Source organism: Penicillium paradoxum (assembly GCF_028828445.1).
Source record: "Penicillium paradoxum strain IBT 22861 chromosome Unknown utg000003l_segment0_segment0, whole genome shotgun sequence".
Classification (NCBI taxonomy): Eukaryota; Fungi; Ascomycota; class Eurotiomycetes; order Eurotiales; family Aspergillaceae; genus Penicillium; species Penicillium paradoxum.
The window spans coordinates 1,020,343-1,040,941 of NW_026643181.1; the positions used below are offsets into that span (position 1 = coordinate 1,020,343).

At 49.7% G+C, this 20,599-nt stretch overlaps 2 protein-coding genes across 2 annotated transcripts; both read left to right on the plus strand.

The window, feature by feature from the left end:
* Positions 1 to 835: 835 nt before the first annotated feature.
* N7457_002282 (ABC transporter) lies at positions 836 to 5,386 on the plus strand (the record flags this gene model as incomplete). The annotated part of the gene is made up of 4 exons (XM_057173328.1): positions 836 to 1,991; positions 2,048 to 2,730; positions 2,806 to 4,017; positions 4,073 to 5,386. The coding sequence occupies 4 exons, from the start codon at positions 836 to 838 to the stop codon at positions 5,384 to 5,386; spliced, it is 4,365 nt and encodes a 1,454-aa protein (XP_057033479.1).
* Positions 5,387 to 15,092: 9,706 nt separating this feature from the next.
* N7457_002283 (guanine nucleotide exchange factor) lies at positions 15,093 to 18,527 on the plus strand (the record flags this gene model as incomplete). The annotated part of the gene is made up of 1 exon (XM_057173329.1): positions 15,093 to 18,527. One exon carries the CDS (start codon positions 15,093 to 15,095, stop codon positions 18,525 to 18,527), a length of 3,435 nt encoding a protein of 1,144 aa, XP_057033480.1.
* Between the last annotated feature and the right edge of the window lie 2,072 nt (positions 18,528 to 20,599).

The window sequence follows — 20,599 nt, forward strand, 5'->3', positions numbered from 1 at the left end:
CATGGCTGATCCATACACCCTACGGAGTACTCCGTAGGGCACACTGGGATTTTGGCCGTTGGATTCTGGATTTTCGGGCCTTCACAAGCCGCCCGGGTCTAGTCCAGAACTTTAAATTCATTCGGAATTATGTTTTGCTGGAGATTCGCCACAGATGTCGAGGCTGTTCGAGTTAGTCTACTACCCAGTTCAACCCCCCTCTGACCTAGGAGCATTGGGTAGCAATGCCGGGAAATTCCCTATCTACTAATAATCCACCCTGAAACAAGGAGTGGGAACCCCGATTGCTAATCCATTCTGCAGAGACATGTACAAAATGTAGTTAGGGAGAGTCAAAACCCCTCATGAATCCATTCATGGAGCAGACGTCGGATGAATCGGACCTCTCTCCGGACTTCCAATGCTTGTCTGTAGACCAATCATTAAATCTATTGGCAAGAACAATGAGTTCATTCGACCCAAGATGTCCTCAGGGTTCCACCCATGGGAAACTCGGCCTACGTGCCGGGTTCCTGACTGAGTCTTTCCAAACATTCTATTCATAGTGCCGAGTGGACCAATAACATGGTAGTAGCAGCAATAATGAACAAGAACACCGTGGACAAATGCCTCGAACCAATAATGCCGCATGGTTCAATGCCAGTTTACCGATCTCCTATTATTCTCTCGGAACTGGAATCGGCACGCGTATGGATGCCCCCGCCCTCGCCCCCCCTTGCAAAATCAGTTGTGTGCAAGGATATATAGGTAGTCTCTGTTCCCAACCTGCTCGCTGGTTTGATCATTATAATTTTACACTCTTTTTACTAATCTCCACTCCCTAAAGTCTCCTATCATGGAGCAACATCCCGACCCCGAGGATGCCTCGCCATCTGACCATCATAGCGATTACAACGACGAAAATGATATCCAAAGCCTGGATGATCTCCCTGTTCACAAGCTCAACACCCATGATTTCACCAGCGTAGAGACTCTGCGTGCTCCCGACGCCAAGATTCACGAATCTAAGAGTGCCGAGACTCTGAACGTCGCCAATGCCGATACTTCTCTGCCTGCCAAGAAAACGGCCGAATGGAGCATGACTTCACATGTCATCCGGAATGCAGAGCGTGATGCAGCAGCCGGATTCAAGAAGCGTGAGCTGGGTGTGACATGGAAGAATTTGACCGTCGACGTTCTGGCTGCCGAAGCCGCCGTCAACGAAAACATGATCTCGCAGTTCAACATCCCTCAATTGATCAAGGATTTCCGTCGCAAGCCACCTATGAAGTCCATCTTGTCAGAGAGTCATGGATGTGTCAAGCCTGGAGAGATGTTGCTTGTGCTGGGCCGACCTGGTTCAGGATGTACTACACTTCTCAAGATGTTGACAAATCGCCGCGAAGGCTATCACACCATCAACGGAGATGTCCATTTCGGAAGCATGACTCCCAAGGAGGCCGAGTCTTACAATGGCCAGATTGTGATGAACACCGAAGAAGAGCTGTTCTACCCCCGCTTGACAGTCGGCGAGACCATGGATTTTGCCACTCGACTCAAGGTCCCTTTCCATCTGCCAGATGGTGCCAAGGATATCAATGAATACACAACCGAGACTAAGGACTTCCTTTTGAAGTCTATGGGAATCTCCCACACCGCGGATACCAAGGTTGGAAACGAATTCGTCCGTGGTGTGTCCGGTGGTGAGCGCAAGCGTGTCTCTATCATCGAGTGTCTCGCCACAAGAGGTTCCATTTACTCCTGGGATAACAGTACCCGTGGTTTGGACGCCAGTACCGCTTTGGAGTGGGCCAAGGCTCTTCGTGCCATGACTGATGTCCTCGGTCTTTCCACCATTGTGACCTTGTACCAAGCAGGAAACGGAATCTACAATCTTTTCGACAAGGTTCTTGTCCTTGACGAAGGAAAGCAGATTTACTATGGACCTGCCGCCGCGGCCAAGCCTTTCATGGAGAACCTGGGTTTCGTTTACACTGACGGAGCCAACGTCGGTAAGTCTCTTCTCTGTTGTGAAAAAACAATCCCGGCATCAACTAACACTCGACAGGTGATTTCCTTACTGGTTTGACTGTTCCGACAGAGCGCAAAATCAAACCGGGCTACGAAAACACATTCCCTAGAAATGCTGAGAGCATTCTGGCTGAATATAAGAAGTCTCCCACCTACCAAAACATGATGTCAACCTACGACTACCCTACCACCGAGATCAGTCGTGAGCGCACGGCTGCCTTCAAGGAGTCTGTTGCCTGGGAGAAGTCTAGCCACTTGCCCAAGAGTAGCAGTTTGACCACCAGCTTTTGGGTTCAGCTTGTCGCTTGCACCAAGCGACAGTATCAGATTCTCTGGGGTGAGAAGTCAACATTCATCATCAAACAGGTTCTCTCGTGTGCGATGGCATTGATCGCTGGTTCTTGCTTCTACGACTCGCCAAACAACTCCGAGGGTCTCTTTACCAAGGGCGGTGCTGTCTTCTTCGCTCTGTTGTACAACTGCATTGTCGCCATGTCTGAGGTTACCGAGTCTTTCAAGGGCCGTCCAGTTCTTGTCAAGCACAAGGGTTTCGCTATGTACCACCCCGCCGCGTTTTCCCTGGCGCAGATCATGGCCGATTTCCCTGTCCTGTTGTTCCAGTGCACTATCTTCTCTGTCGTCATCTACTGGATGTCTGGCCTGAACCACACTGCCGCTGCTTTCTTCACCTTCTGGATTATCCTGTTCACGACAATTCTGGTAAGTTATCGTGTTTGATTTGGACTCGTCCAATCGTTCAATATTGAGGACTTCAACTAACCCTCGCGATATTAGTGTATTACCGCCCTCTTCAGAATGATTGGAGCTGCCTTCAGTAGCTTCGAGGCCGCTTCGAAGATCTCGGGAACTGCAGTGAAGGGTATTGTCATGTACGCTGGCTACATGATTCCCAAGCCTCACATGAAGAACTGGTTCCTCGAACTTTACTACACGAACCCCTTCGCCTATGCCTTCCAAGCTGCCTTGTCTAATGAGTTCCACGGCCGAACCTTCCCTTGTGTTGGTAAGAACCTGATCCCCAGTGGTCCCGGCTATGAGGATGTCGGAGCAGAGAACCAGGCTTGTGCAGGTGTTGCTGGTGCTTTGCCAGGAGCAAACTTCGTTACCGGTGATCAGTACCTCAGCTCCCTTCACTACAAGCATTCGCAATTGTGGCGCAACTTCGGTGTCGTCTGGGGCTGGTGGGCATTCTTCGCCGGCCTGACTATCATCTGCACATGCTACTGGAAGGATGGTGCTGGTTCTGGTTCTGCTCTTCTCATTCCCCGCGAGAGACTCAGAAACCACCAAACTGCCAAGGACGAAGAATCGCAATCGAACGAAAAGATTTCCGCCCGCCAAACCACCGATGAGCCCGTCGAAGTTGAAGACGAAAACCTCACCCGCAACACGTCTATCTTCACCTGGCAAAACCTCACCTATACTGTCAAGACCCCCACAGGCGATCGTGTGTTGTTGGATAACATTCACGGATGGGTTAAACCTGGTATGCTCGGGGCTCTCATGGGATCTTCTGGTGCAGGAAAGACGACATTGCTTGATGTGCTTGCTCAACGTAAGACCGACGGTACTATTAATGGTTCTATCCTGGTTGATGGCCGCGAACTCCCAGTCTCCTTCCAGAGAATGGCAGGATACTGTGAGCAACTTGATGTTCATGAGCCTTTCGCTACCGTGAGAGAGGCCCTGGAATTCTCTGCCCTCCTTCGTCAGTCTCGTGAGATCCCTCGCGAAGAGAAGCTTAAGTACGTTGACACTATCATTGATCTCCTCGAGCTCCATGATCTGGCGGACACTCTCATCGGCTCTGTTGGCAATGGTCTCAGTGTTGAGCAGAGAAAGCGCGTCACCATTGGTGTGGAGCTGGTCTCTAAGCCTAGCATTCTGATCTTCTTGGACGAGCCTACTTCCGGTCTGGATGGACAATCGGCCTACAACACCGTTCGTTTCCTTCGCAAGTTGGCTGATGTTGGTCAAGCTGTTTTGGTAAGTTTTCGGCCGTACCTTTCCGAGATTATATCGCTAATAAGTCACGCTCTAGGTCACCATTCACCAGCCCTCAGCACAACTGTTCGCTCAATTCGACACCCTTCTTCTTCTTGCGAGGGGCGGAAAGACTGTCTACTTCGGTGACATTGGTGATAACGCAGCTACTATCAAGGGATACTTCGGTCAATACGGTGCTCACTGCCCCACCGAGGCCAACGCAGCTGAATTCATGATCGACGTGGTTACCGGTGGTATTGAAGAAGTCAAGGACAAGGACTGGCACCAGATTTGGCTCGATTCCCCCGAGAAATCTCGCATGATGGCGGAACTTGATGGCATGATTGCGGATGCTGTTGCCAGACCTCCTGGAACAGTTGACGATGGATTCGAGTTCTCTATGCCTCTTTGGGAGCAGATCAAGATTGTCACTTCGCGCATGAACGTTGCCCTTTTCCGAAACACCAACTATGTCAACAACAAGATGAGTCTTCACATCATCTCTGCAGCGCTCAACGGTTTCTCTTTCTGGCGTCCTGGCCCCAGTGTTTCCGCCTTGAACTTGAAGATGTTCACGATCTTCAACTTCGTCTTCGTCGCTCCCGGTGTCATCAACCAGCTTCAGCCTCTCTTCATCCAGCGTCGTGACATCTACGACACTCGCGAGAAGAAGTCGAAGATGTACTCATGGGTCGCTTTCGTTACTGGTCTGATTGTTTCCGAGTTCCCCTACCTCTGTATCTGTGCCGTCCTCTACTTCGCCTGCTGGTACTACCCCGTTTGGAGACTTCCCCATGACTCTAACCGCTCCGGTGCCACCTTCTTCATGATGTTGATCTACGAACTCATCTATACTGGTATTGGTCAGTTCATCGCAGCCTACTCGCCCAACCCAACCTTCGCTGCCCTGGTGAACCCCTTGATCATCAGTACCCTTGTCATTTTCTGTGGTGTCTTCGTCCCATACGTTCAGCTCAACGTGTTCTGGAAGTACTGGATGTACTACCTTAACCCCTTCAACTACGTTGTCTCTGGAATGTTGACCTTCGGTATCTGGGATGCCAAGGTCACCTGCAATGACAATGAGTTCGCTTTCTTCGAGCCTCTCAACGGCACCTGCGCTGAGTACCTGTCAACTTACATGTCCGGTGTTGGCTCCGCAATCAACCTCCTCAACCCCGAAGCCACCTCTGCTTGCAAGGTCTGCCAGTTCAAGAGCGGAAGCGATTTCCTGAACACCCTCAACATTCACCACTACTACGTTGGATGGAGAAATATTGGTATCGCGGTCATCTACGCCATCAGTGGATACGCTTTGGTTTTCGGTCTGATGAAGTTGAGAACCAAGGCTTCGAAGAAGGCAGAGTAGAGTCATCGTTTCGTCGCTTGTATCCTCGGAAGTCGCTTATCCAACTTTTGGTTCCTCGAATGGATTCTTTGATCAAGACATTCTTTGTGTCTGATCTATCTCCCATCTTTACTTCTTTTTTGCCCTGTGCATACATTTTACCCTTCCCTCATCCCCCTTCTTTTCTAACACTCTTTTGCCTTCACTTCTTAACCCTGCATTCAAGGAGCCATTCAACATGCATATCTTCACTGCCTCACTCATCGTTAAGCCCCTCATTTCCCCGTGCATATCTTTAGCTAGCTTATAGACTATAGATTATAGACCATAGATTATTATAGATTGTACTTTTTTTTGACACATTTGCATATCTCGTAATACTTTGTAGCAAATCACTTGAGTAGTTGGCACAAATGCGTCAATCTTCACATGAGTTTGAAATGCCCATCTCACAAGAACGTAATGAAAATCACAGATCCATTACTTCTGAGACGCATTATCCAATCTCGGATAGCCCAGTGCAGATGTGGCTAAATCCCTGTCATACAAATATCAAGCCCTAAACAGCATAGGTATTCCGTATCCCTCTCGAGCTCGCCAATGTGATCCCCATCTGTATCCACAGTGTGATAGAATCGCATTGACACTCGGGCCATGCTGCATGGACGTGCGTTGATTGTCCTGGAGAACATTTCCGGGAGCGGGCCGTACTTGCGTATCACAAACCACACGTATCTCACCTTCTCACCGGGGCTCGGAATACAGGAGCTCCAAGACAGGCAAAAGAGATCGCCACACCTCTCTCAGGTTGCCTCGCAGCCCAGCCAATCAGTTGCCTCGGCGGAAGGATGCATCTCGGATCCTCGAGCGTAAACCGACAGTGCCATGAACTGAAACCAAGCTGACCATTTGCTGTTCTAGACTGTCATGACGACCAATCACTCCCTATCCTCTGCAAGCTGGACACCGACTGCATGGAACTTCCCGTCTGAGTTTATCTCACTCGGTGAGTAGCTGAATCCAATCCTTCCGCGGCGACCGCCCATGAAATCGGGAAATAATCGGCCTACTGCAGTGTGCGGCGTCTGACGTGCGACTGCTGCTGGGGCCGGTGGCAAGTCGCCCCCGTATGCTCGATCCCGCAATCTGGCAGTGACGGAACCCGATTCGCCACGGGGAAGCAAGTTGAGCACGAGCTACTCTCTGCAGAAGATCGGGCGATATGCGCACGTGTTTGTTTTTTTTATTATTTCTTTGCCACTCAGTACTCCGTACTCCGTATATCACTTCACGTCCGTTCGGCTCCTTTTCGGCCAAGGATTGGCTGACACAGTTTCGGAAAGTTTCCTGTCACATCTCAGACACATTTGATTATGGCTTAGGCAGGCTCGCTGATCACTCAAAAAAACTCCACATGAGGAAAGCTAGCTTTCCAGGTGGGGGAGAGGCGATTGTGTGAAAGGGTCGTTCGATCTCGAGTATGTTGTACGGAGTAGTGTTGAACAGGGTACGGAGTACGGAGTATGCCATCATAGGTTCTCCGGGGGAAATTTCAGCTCGAATACTCGGAGTATGGAGTACATGTTCTTTGTTCCTGGACCCAGATCCACCAGAGCTGAACGTGTTCATTGTTTCCCGTGTCTTCCGTTTCGTTTCGTAAACCTACATAGCGGAAGGCTCAGCCAAGGAAAGATCGACAGTGATAGTGGAGTGAAGTAAGCACGTTTCCCGGCCATTAAGAGAACGAAAAAGCCAAACCCCCGCTACGAGCTCATCTCGTCGCGTAGAGCTCCGGCTTTGGAAGGGGCTTCTTGATCGCCGATGTAGTAACCCCCACTGGCGGGAGCTCTTGAGGTCAGACGCGATGTCCTTTTTCGGCTAAGCAGCATCGTTGCTAGAACAACACCGAAAGAGTGTGGAGATGAGCTGTAAAAGCATCGTGACAATGAAGTCAGTGTTTTGTCCTTGAAGCTAAAAGCTGTTCGCTTCAGAAAACAGCGGAGTTGATGCGATCGCGCCTAAAGTCGTCCCTGTGGAGGTTATTTCATCTCGTGGATCTTCGAAAGTGAATTCTTCATACTCAATATGCTTAATAGATTGCCTGAAGACCAATGACTAACAAGGGAATGCCAAAATGGACTCAATGGGAGAGCAATCCCACGTGATGGGGCCAACCCCTGAATCGCCGGCCAAAGAAATAGTGTATTCTGCAATCTCAATATTAGGGCCTAACGCGGGATCCTTAATCTACAACATACGGAGTAAGTCATACGGAGTACGGAGTACTCATGTCCCAGAACATCATTGTATTATTGACATCAGCACTAATAGACGCCTCTATCACGTCGTCAACGCGGAAGCGAGGATGATCCCCTCTAACCGTGCCATGCCGCACTATATTGACGGTGATAGAATCAGTCCAACACCTATCATATCATTCCCTCTCATCCCGTCCCAAGGCACATGCCGCGGGTGTGGGGTTCTCAACCATGGTCAGCACTTAAAGGACCAAAAAGTTGAAAATCTCGTCATCCCTAACGGCCCAGAAAGCACGCGATGCGCAAAGTTATCAATAGTCTATCGTCCGTGTCTCTCCGAAAACGTTAGCTCTTCCAGCACAGTGGTTGATTCTAGATTATCAATACTAGAATTTGATGCCACTGAGGCGCAATCGTCCCGCTCCAGAAGCCAAGGAAAAAGAACCTTCGTGTGGGCCGCCATGTTCTTGTCCACGAGTCGCCGAGACTACTGGGTGATCGTTTTGCCCTTGACGGTTTTCCGATAGGCCGGGCTAATTTTCTAGTCTCCCCCACATGCAACCAAACCCCTGCTCACTGCGCAACGGCCAGGTCCATCTCAGGGGCGTGGACAGGGCATGCCTGCTAGTCCCGCATTGCAATTCAAGCACGTGCAACTTCAAACAAAGAAACTGAGCCCGTTTATCTAAGCGATTCTTTTTTTCCAAGGTTACTTTTGCCAGGATATTCAGGTCCGTCGGTGCAGCGTAGGTTTTGGACTCGAGCTTTGCGGGAACTCTGGAACTGCGGCACAGCCGCCCCTCTATCGGCATTTGCCAGGACGTTGAACTATTGATTTTAAAGCAAAACAGCTTGATACACTGAAATCCCCATAATCTGGTTCCGTACGGACGGAATACGGAGCACGGAGGGACTCCCCATTTAATCTAACACAGGGGCTTGGATTTATTAATACCACATACTCCGTACTCCGTACGGAGAACACTCGATGAATGGTCTCAATTGTACTTCACAAAGTGGGTTTATGACTGCATAGTGCATCAAGCTCCACGAAAATACGCATGGTTAATCCCCAAGTCAGCCCCTGACAGAGCGCTGTCCCCACTACGTTGTAAGGCAACGAATTTTAGTCTCTGGCGCCGGAAGCTATTCCACCTATACGGAGTACACTAGAGTTCTTAAGCTCCAAAAAAAGAAACATGGAAGGAAAAAAGAACGAGGTCCAATTTCGGGGGACAAAGCTCCATCCCTCATCGCATCTAGACTCGAAAATCGCCCGCAATCTCCGATGTCCGATCCTGGACAAAGAAGTCACCTCCCGTAACAAAGAAACCAATCGCGCGTGGCGCGCATGCTCCCGGTCGGCTCTCACCGCAGAGGTACAGATCCTCCAAACAAAGACCATAGAGCCGGAGATTTGACTGCGCTCATTTGATCCCGCAGACTGACAGGTAACATAAGCTGTCATGTACAATTTGTTGGTGGCGCCGGGGATATGATTCGACACAAAGGCGCGTGTGTTAGCTCTCCAATCCTTCGACGGAATCCCAGACCGTTGCGCGGGAACGTGCTAGCCAATCTACCAGTCTCGCTGTATCACGTCTAGGGCGTTTTTAGACAGCTCGCGGATGTCCTTCCGGGGAGCTAAGGTTAGGTTTGACCGATTCGAGTATTCCGGTTTCCTTACTCCGTACTTAGTCTCTGTACGAGTACTCCGTACATCCATTGCACAATATATTTACTTTCCCGCCAGGTGAAATCAACTGTGGAGAATGATGGGTGGAGATGTATGCATGGCTTCTATCTTTCTTTGTTGGCCCCCCATATCGCCCCATCGGGAAAATGTCCTGCGCTATATTTCTCTTTCATGCTCCAGTCTAAGTGGGCTTTTGTATTGAATGGGAAAACATACACTGTATGTATCGTTGACCGCGTTACCATCTATTACTATACAGTGTCGTATCCTATACACCTCCTGGCGGTACTTTGTCCGATGGCTGCATCCCCGACCCTGCTAGTCTGGTCTATCGATTCCAAGTTGTTGGAACAGGATCTAGGCACCGAAGGATTGTGTATCTATCTTTTTGGACTGATGTGTGTGGTATAGATATTGAGTGCATTTTTCTTGTTGGCCTCTGTCCACCGTCTTTTCGTTCCCTTGATGGATGAGGTTGCATTATGCATATATACAGAGTATATTGTATTTCATACCTACCTGCCCCGTACATTTGTAAATTTTATTGTATTTTTTCTATTAACAGCTTGCCAATGGTCTCCAATCAAGCATGGACCACCCCTGTTGCCCTCGGTCTTGCCGCCCGATCCCTGAGCGTGCGGTGAATCCAGTGTCCAAGCTGGAGTGTCTGCAAGTTGAGTGCATCCGATTCCCCTCATTCTTTGAATCTTAGGAAACATAATTACAGTTTACAGTTTTTAGAAATAGAAACATAGCCAGGCCGAAATTAATAAATTAAGATGACATCATGTTCTGCAAAAGCTTAAAACCCAGATCTAAATGAAGTGGAGTGTAGGTTGAGAACCGCATCAACAAACAGCGAAGTATGAGTTAAGTAAATGTCGTGACCTGAAGGTTTGAGTTAATCTCAGCTGCTATGCCCTATTACGCATTCAGCATGGCGGGGTAAAAAGCCACGAGTGGACTACAACAAGGTCTACTCCGTACTACACGATAGGGTCGGCTCTTATAGAAATCTCGGTGAGAGAAATCAACTATGAAAGCAAACAAAATCTGTCTGCATTGCAAATCACGTAAGACATAGACCGGCTTTGTTGATATTATGACCACGGCGTGAGATTCCAAATCTTGGAGCGCGATCTTGCAGTCGGATGCAGGTACCTGCCATACCGGGTCTATCAGCATATGCAGCTAACCCTGTGCTTTCTTTCAGCCTCAGCCACTGGCGTTGGCTCAACAGTCCTGCCTAGAAGGTTACACAACGAGGACTTGAAGACGTTGTTGAACAAGAATTGGGGCTTGATGTCCCCCACTTGCTAGGTCAGAGAACTGGTTCATATGGAATCTTGGTATGAGCACATCATACAGGTTGGGAATATGTACGGAGTGCGGGGTTACCACCTATCTATCATATTCTGAGGCAGGAGTATCGTTAATCCCAAGTTCTCGACCACAAAGCCCTCGGCCAATCCATAATTTCCCTGCGCCACCATGGTCCTGTGGATATATATCCAAGAGACACGAGAGATTGAAAAAGCAATTCCCTCCTTCCAGCCAGATCTATCCAATGAACACTTTTCTTGAGCGATATATACGGAGTAAATATTCACCTATCATCCCGATATGGAAATTGCTATTTGGCACGTTTCATGGAATCTCGGATACCAACATTGGTTTTGATGTTGACCCGGAGCTCAAGACATCAATTCAGAGCCCCAGCTCACTTGCCCTGTTTCACATCGTGAATAGACCGAAGTTAGATGTGATACAACATGAGAAAGCTCCAAAATTGGGATCGTGAACCTACCCTACGAAAAAAGACCAGTGATTTTCATAGCCCTAGGAATACGCCGAGACCAACTCATGTCAGAGCAAGAGAGCTATCCTCGGATAGAGAGAAACCACCCGAGGAACTATCCCCTACCGTGGAAGTAGAGACATGGCCTATGTCCACTGCAGGCAAGCTCGCCGATCTAGATTGCCACACGGGTCGTAAGCTCCCGCTTAACACAGGTGCCTGGATGCAGGTCGGCCTTCTCAACCTCGGCGACCAGAGTACTCCGTGAAGAGATTAGTCCTAATGTGACGATGCCGTGCATTTCCCGACGATCGCTTGTCATTCAGACGGGTCCTGCAGCACAATGCCTATACGGAGTAGACTACAAAGTCCATTGGGAGAATGACTGTGCATGCCCCACTGTTTGGGCACGAGTTTCTCGCGATGTGATGTGCTCGTATGCTCTGCAGCTTGCTGACTTGCCAAAAATAAAAAGAGGGTCAAGCGAATTGGTGGGGGGAGGGGGGGGAATCAGCAAGGGCTAGCTAGGGCACTAGAGTGGGATTATTGATGTAGGTCATCTTGACTACGGAGGATGAGACCTGCAAACAGACGTGCTGAGACTGCGGGATGGCCCGTCGGGTGTGTCACTTTATGAGTTGCATTATGCGATTGGTTTGGATTGTATATTTGTTTTCTTCGGGATATGGTACTGTAGAGCACTACTCCGTACACATCGGATTGGATAGGCAGGGAGTCCGAAATATAACCGAACAGTGGTTGAATATAGGTTTGAAATCTCTGCTTTGCAATCTAGATAAATTGCCCAAGGCGAAATTGTACACTATACGAATTACTCCGTACGCGACCGTAAAAAGCAGATCGTATAGTGGCGAGACTTGGCCTAAGCAGCCCTGGAGTTCCAATGGATCGGGGACGCGTCTCCGATGGGACATTCCTCCCATTCAAGATATCGCCTGCAGATCGCACTTTGCACTTTTTTGGCTTACCCGCCCGATGTGATGATATCGAGGAGGCTTGCATTATTCCTCCATGATAGCCACCGGTAGGAACGCCCCACGAGGGGCGAGGCGGTGGAAGTGTTTATGCTTTCTTTTTTTTCATTCGCCTTGAGCTAGTCGTTGGAGTAAGAAGTGCTGACAGCGAGGGTCTGTGGACTCTCGTTGGCTCGGTTACCTGGGTAGTTTGACTGACCTACATTAGCCACCAACTAGTCTCCAGCGACTAGCAACTTTGCAGTCTGAAGGAGAACGAGGGTGCAGGCCATGTGACGAGTGAACAATGCATGCGTAGGAGAAATAAATATGCGCTTTGCACATTGCAATCCGGACTGGCAACTGCAGAATCACCCAGTCCATGTAGTTCAGTGAATCTGTTGGTCGAGCGGGAGGACGTGCGAACCGTGATGGGGACTGGGCTATGGATCTCGTCATGGGTATTACGGGTTTTTCCACTAAGCCCTGGAGGGTGAGGGATTGACCAAGTCTAGACCGATGAATCGGGAGCGCGAACTCGTGCCCAATTTTGCGATACCCGCCCTATGATCCAATATGGGGGTCTGTTTGCCCCAGTTTGTTTCAAAGTGAATGGGATTTGCTGATCAAATGCATTGCACATCCACCTAGGGCAATTGATGTGTTCATAAAGCATATACTCCTTACAACGGTGCACGTTGTAAGGGTGTGTGTACGGAGTACTCCGTACTCCGTACCTCGTGCATACCTTGATTTTCAAGTCAGATTCTCTATATTGAACAAAAGTACGAGGCACATCTAGAGTCTTGAAATTTCATTCGGCAAGGAACTCCCGCATTTTCCCCTCGCATCTATTATCATTCCAGAGGGTCTTAGACAGCGGGTCTGGGTCATGTTTCCCTTCGGCTTGAATCCGAGCAGGATCAAGTATGGCTCACTACGACATATGTACGAGATATGCAACCAACGTGTTTGTTCGAGTTTTCGGCGACAGCTCCACGTTTGTGGATCCTGTTTGCCAATCCGAGCTTCCAAGGTTCCAAGGGTTGTCCCTTTGATTCTCGCCCCACGCGGGAGGGGGCGAAAAGAAAGGCACAGAAGGGGCAATCTGGGTACGGAGTAGGTACTCCGTACGGAGTATAGACTGGTCTCGTTGTCAATGGGGACCGGGGTGTGCACGGGGGGGGATGTGCAGGGATTTGAGATTTCGGGTCTTTAATTTTTAATTTTTTGGGAACGTGAGGTATGGAGTACCGAGGGAGAATCATCAAACTGCAATCACAGGCGAGCAATTGAAACCCCAACGGCCATGGAAAATCACAACGATTTTGGGCTGCTGTCACTTTGGGGGCCGCTGCGCTGTCGATCCCCGGAGAGATATTGACAGGCAAAAGGTCCCTTTTTTTTAATTTTGGCCCTCACGTTTTAAATGACTGATCATGTCTGCCCCCCCCTGCAGGCTTAAGCACACGGTCAATGCATTAAGACATTGCCTGATTAACCCCACAGGATTTGTTCCATGGTGGCGATATGATTGGTGTGATGTCGGCGTGGGATTCATTTGTAAACAAATTAAACTGGAGGATTTAATGCGTTTGGAGATTTGCGTCTGGAATTGCGTTCGGCAGATGCAAGGTGGATGTGCTAGACCGGAGTTTGGAGAGTACCTCGATGAGATGTACCTTTTAGCCTATTCAGTGGTGGCCAAGGAACCTTGTGTCTCGGTACTAGTGGCAGGTGCCGTATTGTACTATGCCGTACTCTACACAGTGTACCTCCTTCGGCCCAACTTCTCGGGGAAAGGAGGTGGCTCTTTTTCCCCTTTCTTTTGGTCGACCACGATTGCCAACGGATTTTCCAAGGTCATCTCAACCGTCCGGTTGCTTTTATGCAGGAGGCACGAACGCAGCGTCAAAGATAAAACAACCTTACTATAAGATCCGAAAAAAAGAAAAGATGCCCTGCACCGAAAAAGAAACGATCAAAAGCCCCCAAAAAAAACAAAAACAAAAAACAAAAAAAACAAAACACAAAAAGCCCCAAAACGACAAATAAAGAACCCCAAGACCAAAAACAGAAATGATAAATAACGTATGGTACCCGTCACATTATATCATCGCGATACGGGCCCCATACACAGTGGAGCGTTGATCGTCCCGATCGAGTCCCAGAAGAGAGAGAGATTCAAGGCGTTTGAACTCAGCTATTATTCCACTTAATTCCCTCGCTCTCCCCTTTCGTTGCGCCGTTTCTTCTGATCTTTCGACTACAACATACGAACTTCACAAGATTGCGGGCAATTGAGCTATACTTAGCGTTATATCCCTTCCGCCCTTGCGTGACCTCGATAGCGAAACCCTATTTCGTCACGGTGACAATTGTGGTCCTTGCTGCGATCATCGCAACTCTCCCTTCATAGGCATTGCGTTATTACCTACATCCCTTGGGCGTGCCTCATACGACTGGTCATCCGGGTGCTTGGATGTTCCGAACTCCTTGAAGGGCAATCTGTTTGGTGCTGTCTATAGTTTTGGGTACTTGTTAATATCGTATGTTCAAAGGTTCCTAAATCCTTCCCCTCTCCTGGCATTCCAAGCCATTCCCTCCGCTCCTTGAATTGCGCATTCCAGACAATCCCGTCTATACTGTCCTTGACCAGCGCCAATTGACCTAGATTGTTGTAGGATCTACCCCAGCCTCTGGCGATCCGATCCTTTCCCCTCTATCCTTGATTTCTACCGGGGTGAACTCACGCCACTTCTGTTCGATATACCTGTCTTTCGGTTGGAGCCAAACGATGTCCATTGCATCTTTCGAATAATTGCCGTCGGTCCGTGACCTCAGTGGCTTGGAGAAGACTATATCCGCGAAAGAGATGGAATCAATGAAGCCACACATCCCTCCGCTAAAGATATCGAAATCCAATTCAAATTTACCCCAATCGACCAACGACACCAAGCGTCTACAGAGTCGAATAAATACAGCCTGGGGTTCGTCAGAGATGACCCCTCCGTTAACACCACACGGAACTCAGGGCGCAACCATGGAGCAAGTGGAAGCTCCGAGGCCTGTTTTTCACAACTATTTGCGAGCTTTCTATCCTTTTCACCCGGCCGGCAATGTCTCTCCGTCGACCGTTACACTTCCCTTGGACCAGGGAGACATCGTTTTGGTCCATTCCGTTCACACCAATGGCTGGGCCGATGGTACACTTTTAGATTCCGGCGAGCGAGGCTGGCTACCCACGAATTATTGCGAGGCGTATGACCAATTGGCGATGCGTCCTTTGTTGAAGGCCTTGACTGATTTCTGGGATATCATTCGAGGAGGATGTGGCTCATCATTAAGGGACTTTGGAAACCAAGACTTGATGAGGGGCCCTATCGCCGGAGTTCGGTTTCTGCTGGTAAGTGCCAACGAGAATTGTGGGATCCATGAGAAAACCACAGGGCTTATAATTGCGCAGGAAAAATCAGAATGTCTGACTCGAGAATCGATCTTGATAAGAAGATTTGAGGGGCTGCGGAGGATCCGGAAGGCCTTACTATCTGATCTGTCTTCGCTGGTGAAAACTGCGAAGAAGTTCCAGGAGGTCGCCAATGGGATCCCGTCAGAAGATGAAGTTGAGGCCATTTTGGATGAGATGCTGCTGAAGGCTTTTAAGATTGTCACTCGCGGTGTCCGATTCCTCGATATATGGAATGAAGAAGTGGGATTGAGCAGGACTATCGCCCAGTTGGATGCGGCCAGCGAAAGCCAAGCCCATCATGATATGCCGCCTACCCCTGCATCCGCGAGCTTCAGTATATCCGAGACCGGTGACCGAGCCGAATCACGAATGTTGGAATCACGAATGGAGTCACGACAGATGAATCATAGTCGCATGGATATGAGTCGGGCATCTATGCGCACTGAATCCGCTGATCAGCCCAGACCAGTATCTGTCGCGACTAAACGAGTTTCTGTGTCCCACCGAATGTCTCTTTCCGGCCCTTCTGCTGCCATTCGGGCTCAGAACCTGGCATCTGAACGCCTGGGAGTGACATATGACGCGTTTCTCGGCGTGCTAGGTTCGTTCCTGGGGCTTCACATGCAGTCGAGATCCTCAACGGAGCTGGTTGCCACCACCCAGCAGGCTGTCCAGTCTTGCCGGGGTTTGCTGAATGTAGTCGAAGCAGTATGCGAGCATGATACCCAGCGGAGCGTACTCCTCGATCAGGCGCGATACACCATGTGCGAGAAGCTATCCGAGCTGGTTCACGCTGCACGAGAGGTGTTCCATCCCGCACAGCTACCAGATGATGACTTAGTATTCATGCCAGACGAGGGTAAGCGCCTTGTACACGCCGCAACGGACTGTGTCAGAGCAGCCGGGAATTGTTTGGCAAAGGCTCGCCAGGTGCTTGAGCAAATTGGTGACATTGAGCTCGACTCTGAAGACCATGAACCTAAGGCTCAGGATCTGTCTGCAACTGCCCCTCCACAAGAAAAATCCGAGACCTCAGCGGAAGAGCGACAGGAGATCTCACTTCGTCTCCCCCCACCACCTATCCTGATTCCCACCACCCATACCACCTACTCTCCCCCTACCCCTGCTCTCACCGACGCCACAACTCCCTCCTCTTTCCAATCTCACCTTTCAACTTCTTCTGTCAACATGTCTGCCCTATCTTCCCTTCCCAATTCAGCCATCCTCCCTACACACCTGGAAGGCATTTCATCTTTCTCTACCGTCGATTCTTATCGTGAAAGCCATCCGAAATCCGACGGAAGTGAGTCGTTCGGCCGTGGAGTCACTAGCAACGGTAGCAGCTTCACCTACAACAGCCACACACGTGACTCCGAGATGAGCGGCTTCTCACAGACCTCGACCCTGGTTGCTTCTCCTGACATTGGGGGCAGTTTCCCGGGTAGCTTCAAAGTCCCCTCACTGAAGGAAAGCCTGAGCTACTCCACCCTCGCCGAGGAGAATGAGGAGACCGAGGCTAACGTCCTGGAGAGGACCTACGCACATGAACTCATTTACAAGGAAGGCTCAGTGATGGGTGGCAGTCTCCGTGCTCTCATTGAAAAGCTTACCGCTCACCAATCCACCCCGGATGCTATGTTCGTTTCAACCTTCTACCTCACCTTCCGCCTCTTCGCAACACCTCTGGAGTTTGCCGAGTCTCTCGCCGAACGTTTCGAGTACATCGGCGACACACCTCACGCAGCTGGACCTGTCCGCCTGCGTGTGTACAACATCTTCAAGGGTTGGCTCGAGTCCCACTGGCGCCATGATCGTGACAATACTGCGCTGAAGTTCATGCTCAACTTTGCGAAAACAAGGCTTTCGGCTGATCTCCCCGCTGCTGGCAGGCGTCTGATCGAGTTGGCTGAGAAGGTTTCTGCAGTCGGTGGCCCCCTTGTGCCTCGTCTGGTCTCTTCCATGGGAAAGACCAACACATCCATCGCTCAATACATTGACCCCAGCACACCGTTACCACCACCTATCCTTGGTAAGAAGGAGCTCAACTTGCTGAAGCAATGGAAGAATGGCGACGCCGCAATCACTCTTCTGGATTTTGACCCGCTTGAACTGGCCCGTCAGTTGACAATTAAAGAGTCACGCATTTTCTGCTCAATCCTCCCCGAGGAACTCCTGGAGACGCAATGGACCAGACCGACAGGTTCGATCGCTGTCAATGTCCGAGCCATGTCGACTCTGTCCACCGATCTTGCCAACCTTGTCGCTGACTCCATCTTGTACCTCGAGGAGCCCAAGAAGCGTGCCGCTACGATCAAGCATTGGATCAAAATTGCGAACAGATGCCTGGAACTGAACAACTACGATTCGCTCATGGCTATTATCTGCTCATTGGACTCGTCTATGATCTCCCGACTGAAGAAGACCTGGGATATCGTCTCCCAGAAGACCAAGACAACCCTCGAGCAGCTTCGCAGCATCGTGGACGTCTCCCGAAACTACGCAGTTCTCCGCCAGCGCCTTCAGAACCACGTGCCCCCATGTCTTCCATTCGTTGGTACCTACCTCACTGATCTCACCTTCGTCGACCATGGAAACCAGTCTGTCCGCACCCTATCCACCGATGAAAGTGAAATGACCGTGATCAACTTCGATAAGCACGTGAAGACAGCCCGTATCATCAGCGAGCTCCAGCGATTCCAAATTCCCTACCGCCTGACCGAAGTAGCCGAGCTCCAGGCCTGGATGCAAAATGAGCTCGTTCGTGTGCGCTCCAACGGTGAACCAACCAACCAAACCTTCTACCGCCGCTCTCTGGTGCTTGAGCCCCGAGAAATCTCCCGTGCTCCACCCACTCTCCCACCTCAGTCCGAGTCCAACAATTCCATCCTCGACAATGCTAAGGACAAGTTCGACTTCCTCTCATGGACTCACCCGTCTAAGGCTAAATCCGTCCCTACTCATGGGTAAACCATCATCACCCACATCAACACCTCTTACATCCTTCACAACCTAATGACTGATGACCTCTTCTCATTCCCGGCCCAATGTTGTCATTTTTCCCCACACATTTTGGCCACTGTTCTACTTCTACTTGCATCTTCTTCATTTTAAGCCATCCTCGCAACCTGTGAATACCCTACTATTATTATTTTGCCTTACTTATCACCTTTATTCCTGGGCGGCGCGTTTCTTTGTTTTCGCTATTTCTCCCTTTCGAGAAAGGCACAAAAAAAACGGCTATGTATGACACGCGGTCCGGGACTACCCACATGGAGTTTTACCAGCGCCTCTGATTTTACGTTTACGTCATTTGTTCTAATTTCTTCATGCTGGTCTGCTTTTTTTCGGTCGGAGAAATGGGAATGGGGGAACAAGGACCGGAAAAAGGATCGTTATCTGTATTCTCGGGGCGTTTTCCAGGCCGGATACCCCTAGGCAGGCCTTTTTTTTTTGGCCTCGCGGCCTCTGTACAGGTGCAGCTTTTCAAGCTGTCTCAAATGCAATATGCTCTAATTTCTAAGATGTTTCTCCACTTTGGTATTCGTAGTTGTAACTGACCTCGTAGGTTGTAGTTATTTCAATATGTGGTGAGCCCGGTGTCGCTATGATGTTGCACGTCACTGCTGCCATAGCTGAATCTTGGGAACAATGAACTCGGAGGGAGACATTGAAATAATAGACGGGATTCTAGGATGTTAAACATCGTCTTCTAGTGCCCAGTCTTGCTTTTTAATTGCCTGTCATTGTGAGCCAATACATTCTCATTGTGAGTGAAGGACCTGTCCTGCAACCACCCATACCATAGTATGATGGATTTTAGCATTGCATTAAGATTCCGGTCCTCTTTCATGCACTCCATATAACGCAAATGCTTTCAACAGGCCTTGAGTTAAAATTGTCTTGAGAACAGCCACATTGGCTACCTTCCAGCCAACAAAGCACGTCTTTGATTACGCAAAGGCATGGAGATATCTCATAGCTGCAAGGTTCAACAATGTGGTAGTGGTAGCCCATGATCGTAACCCCGATTCGATCAATCACGGCTGCTATAGCCCGCAGATCAAGGGAGACATACGCGGCACCTATAAAAGCATACAGGCAGTGTGTCAAGAGAAAGATATTGATTATCAAAACTAACTAAGCGACTTGCTTGGTTTCACCATGAAGGCTACTCATCCTGAACACCACGTAGAGGTGCAAGTCATGCTCAGGTGTTGCATACAGGCCCCATGCAACTGGGTAAGACTCCCCAATTCAAGGTGTAAGGAAGGAATGGGGTCAGGGTTTGGAGGGGAGCAACGGCTACTGTGGGCAGGACGAGCTGTATCCGCAGCGGCCGAGGGAGTGTCTACCCCACGTGTTGAACGTGTGGCACTTGCACAGCTCGTTTGCTCCCTGGCATGCTTCGTGTCTTACCTTACCCAGAGCGCAACAGAGTCCCAAGGGGAAGAAAGGTGAAATCCTCCGAAGAGGGCCCAGGCAAATATATGACAGCACAGCGAATAAGGAGTGGGGCAGAAAGATGGGAAAGGAAAGGAAGGGGGACGGGAATACATGCAAAACGGGGTGGAGGGGGAAGGGGAGTGGAGAAGAAAGAAAAGAAGAAGAAGAAACTGGGGGGAGGAGAGGGTATTTATATCCTGGGGAAGGCTGAAGGCGACGAGGGTCAGCAGGGTGGGCGACGAGTTCCTTCCCAAACAGGAAGGAACAACTCAGAATTCCAACCATGGAAGGTACGTCTATCCGTGGACTTCAGGTGATATCAACGAGTCTTACGCAACACGGTGAGAGAGCAACTGCCTACATATAGGTACAGACATCCCTAAATTATGTATATATCTAATGGAATCCACAACGAGGAGAGACGGGCATGCTGTGTAGGGATTAAGGAAAAGGTGATCTGTCTGCGATGAGGCTGTCGTCATCTTTGGAGTCAACCCCAGAGGGAGTAGTGGCATGTGGATTACTGAATTGTGTGAGTGAAATGACAACGATAGAGCGTCAATTCTGAAGCTCGTCTAGTGAGTACCCAAGACAAG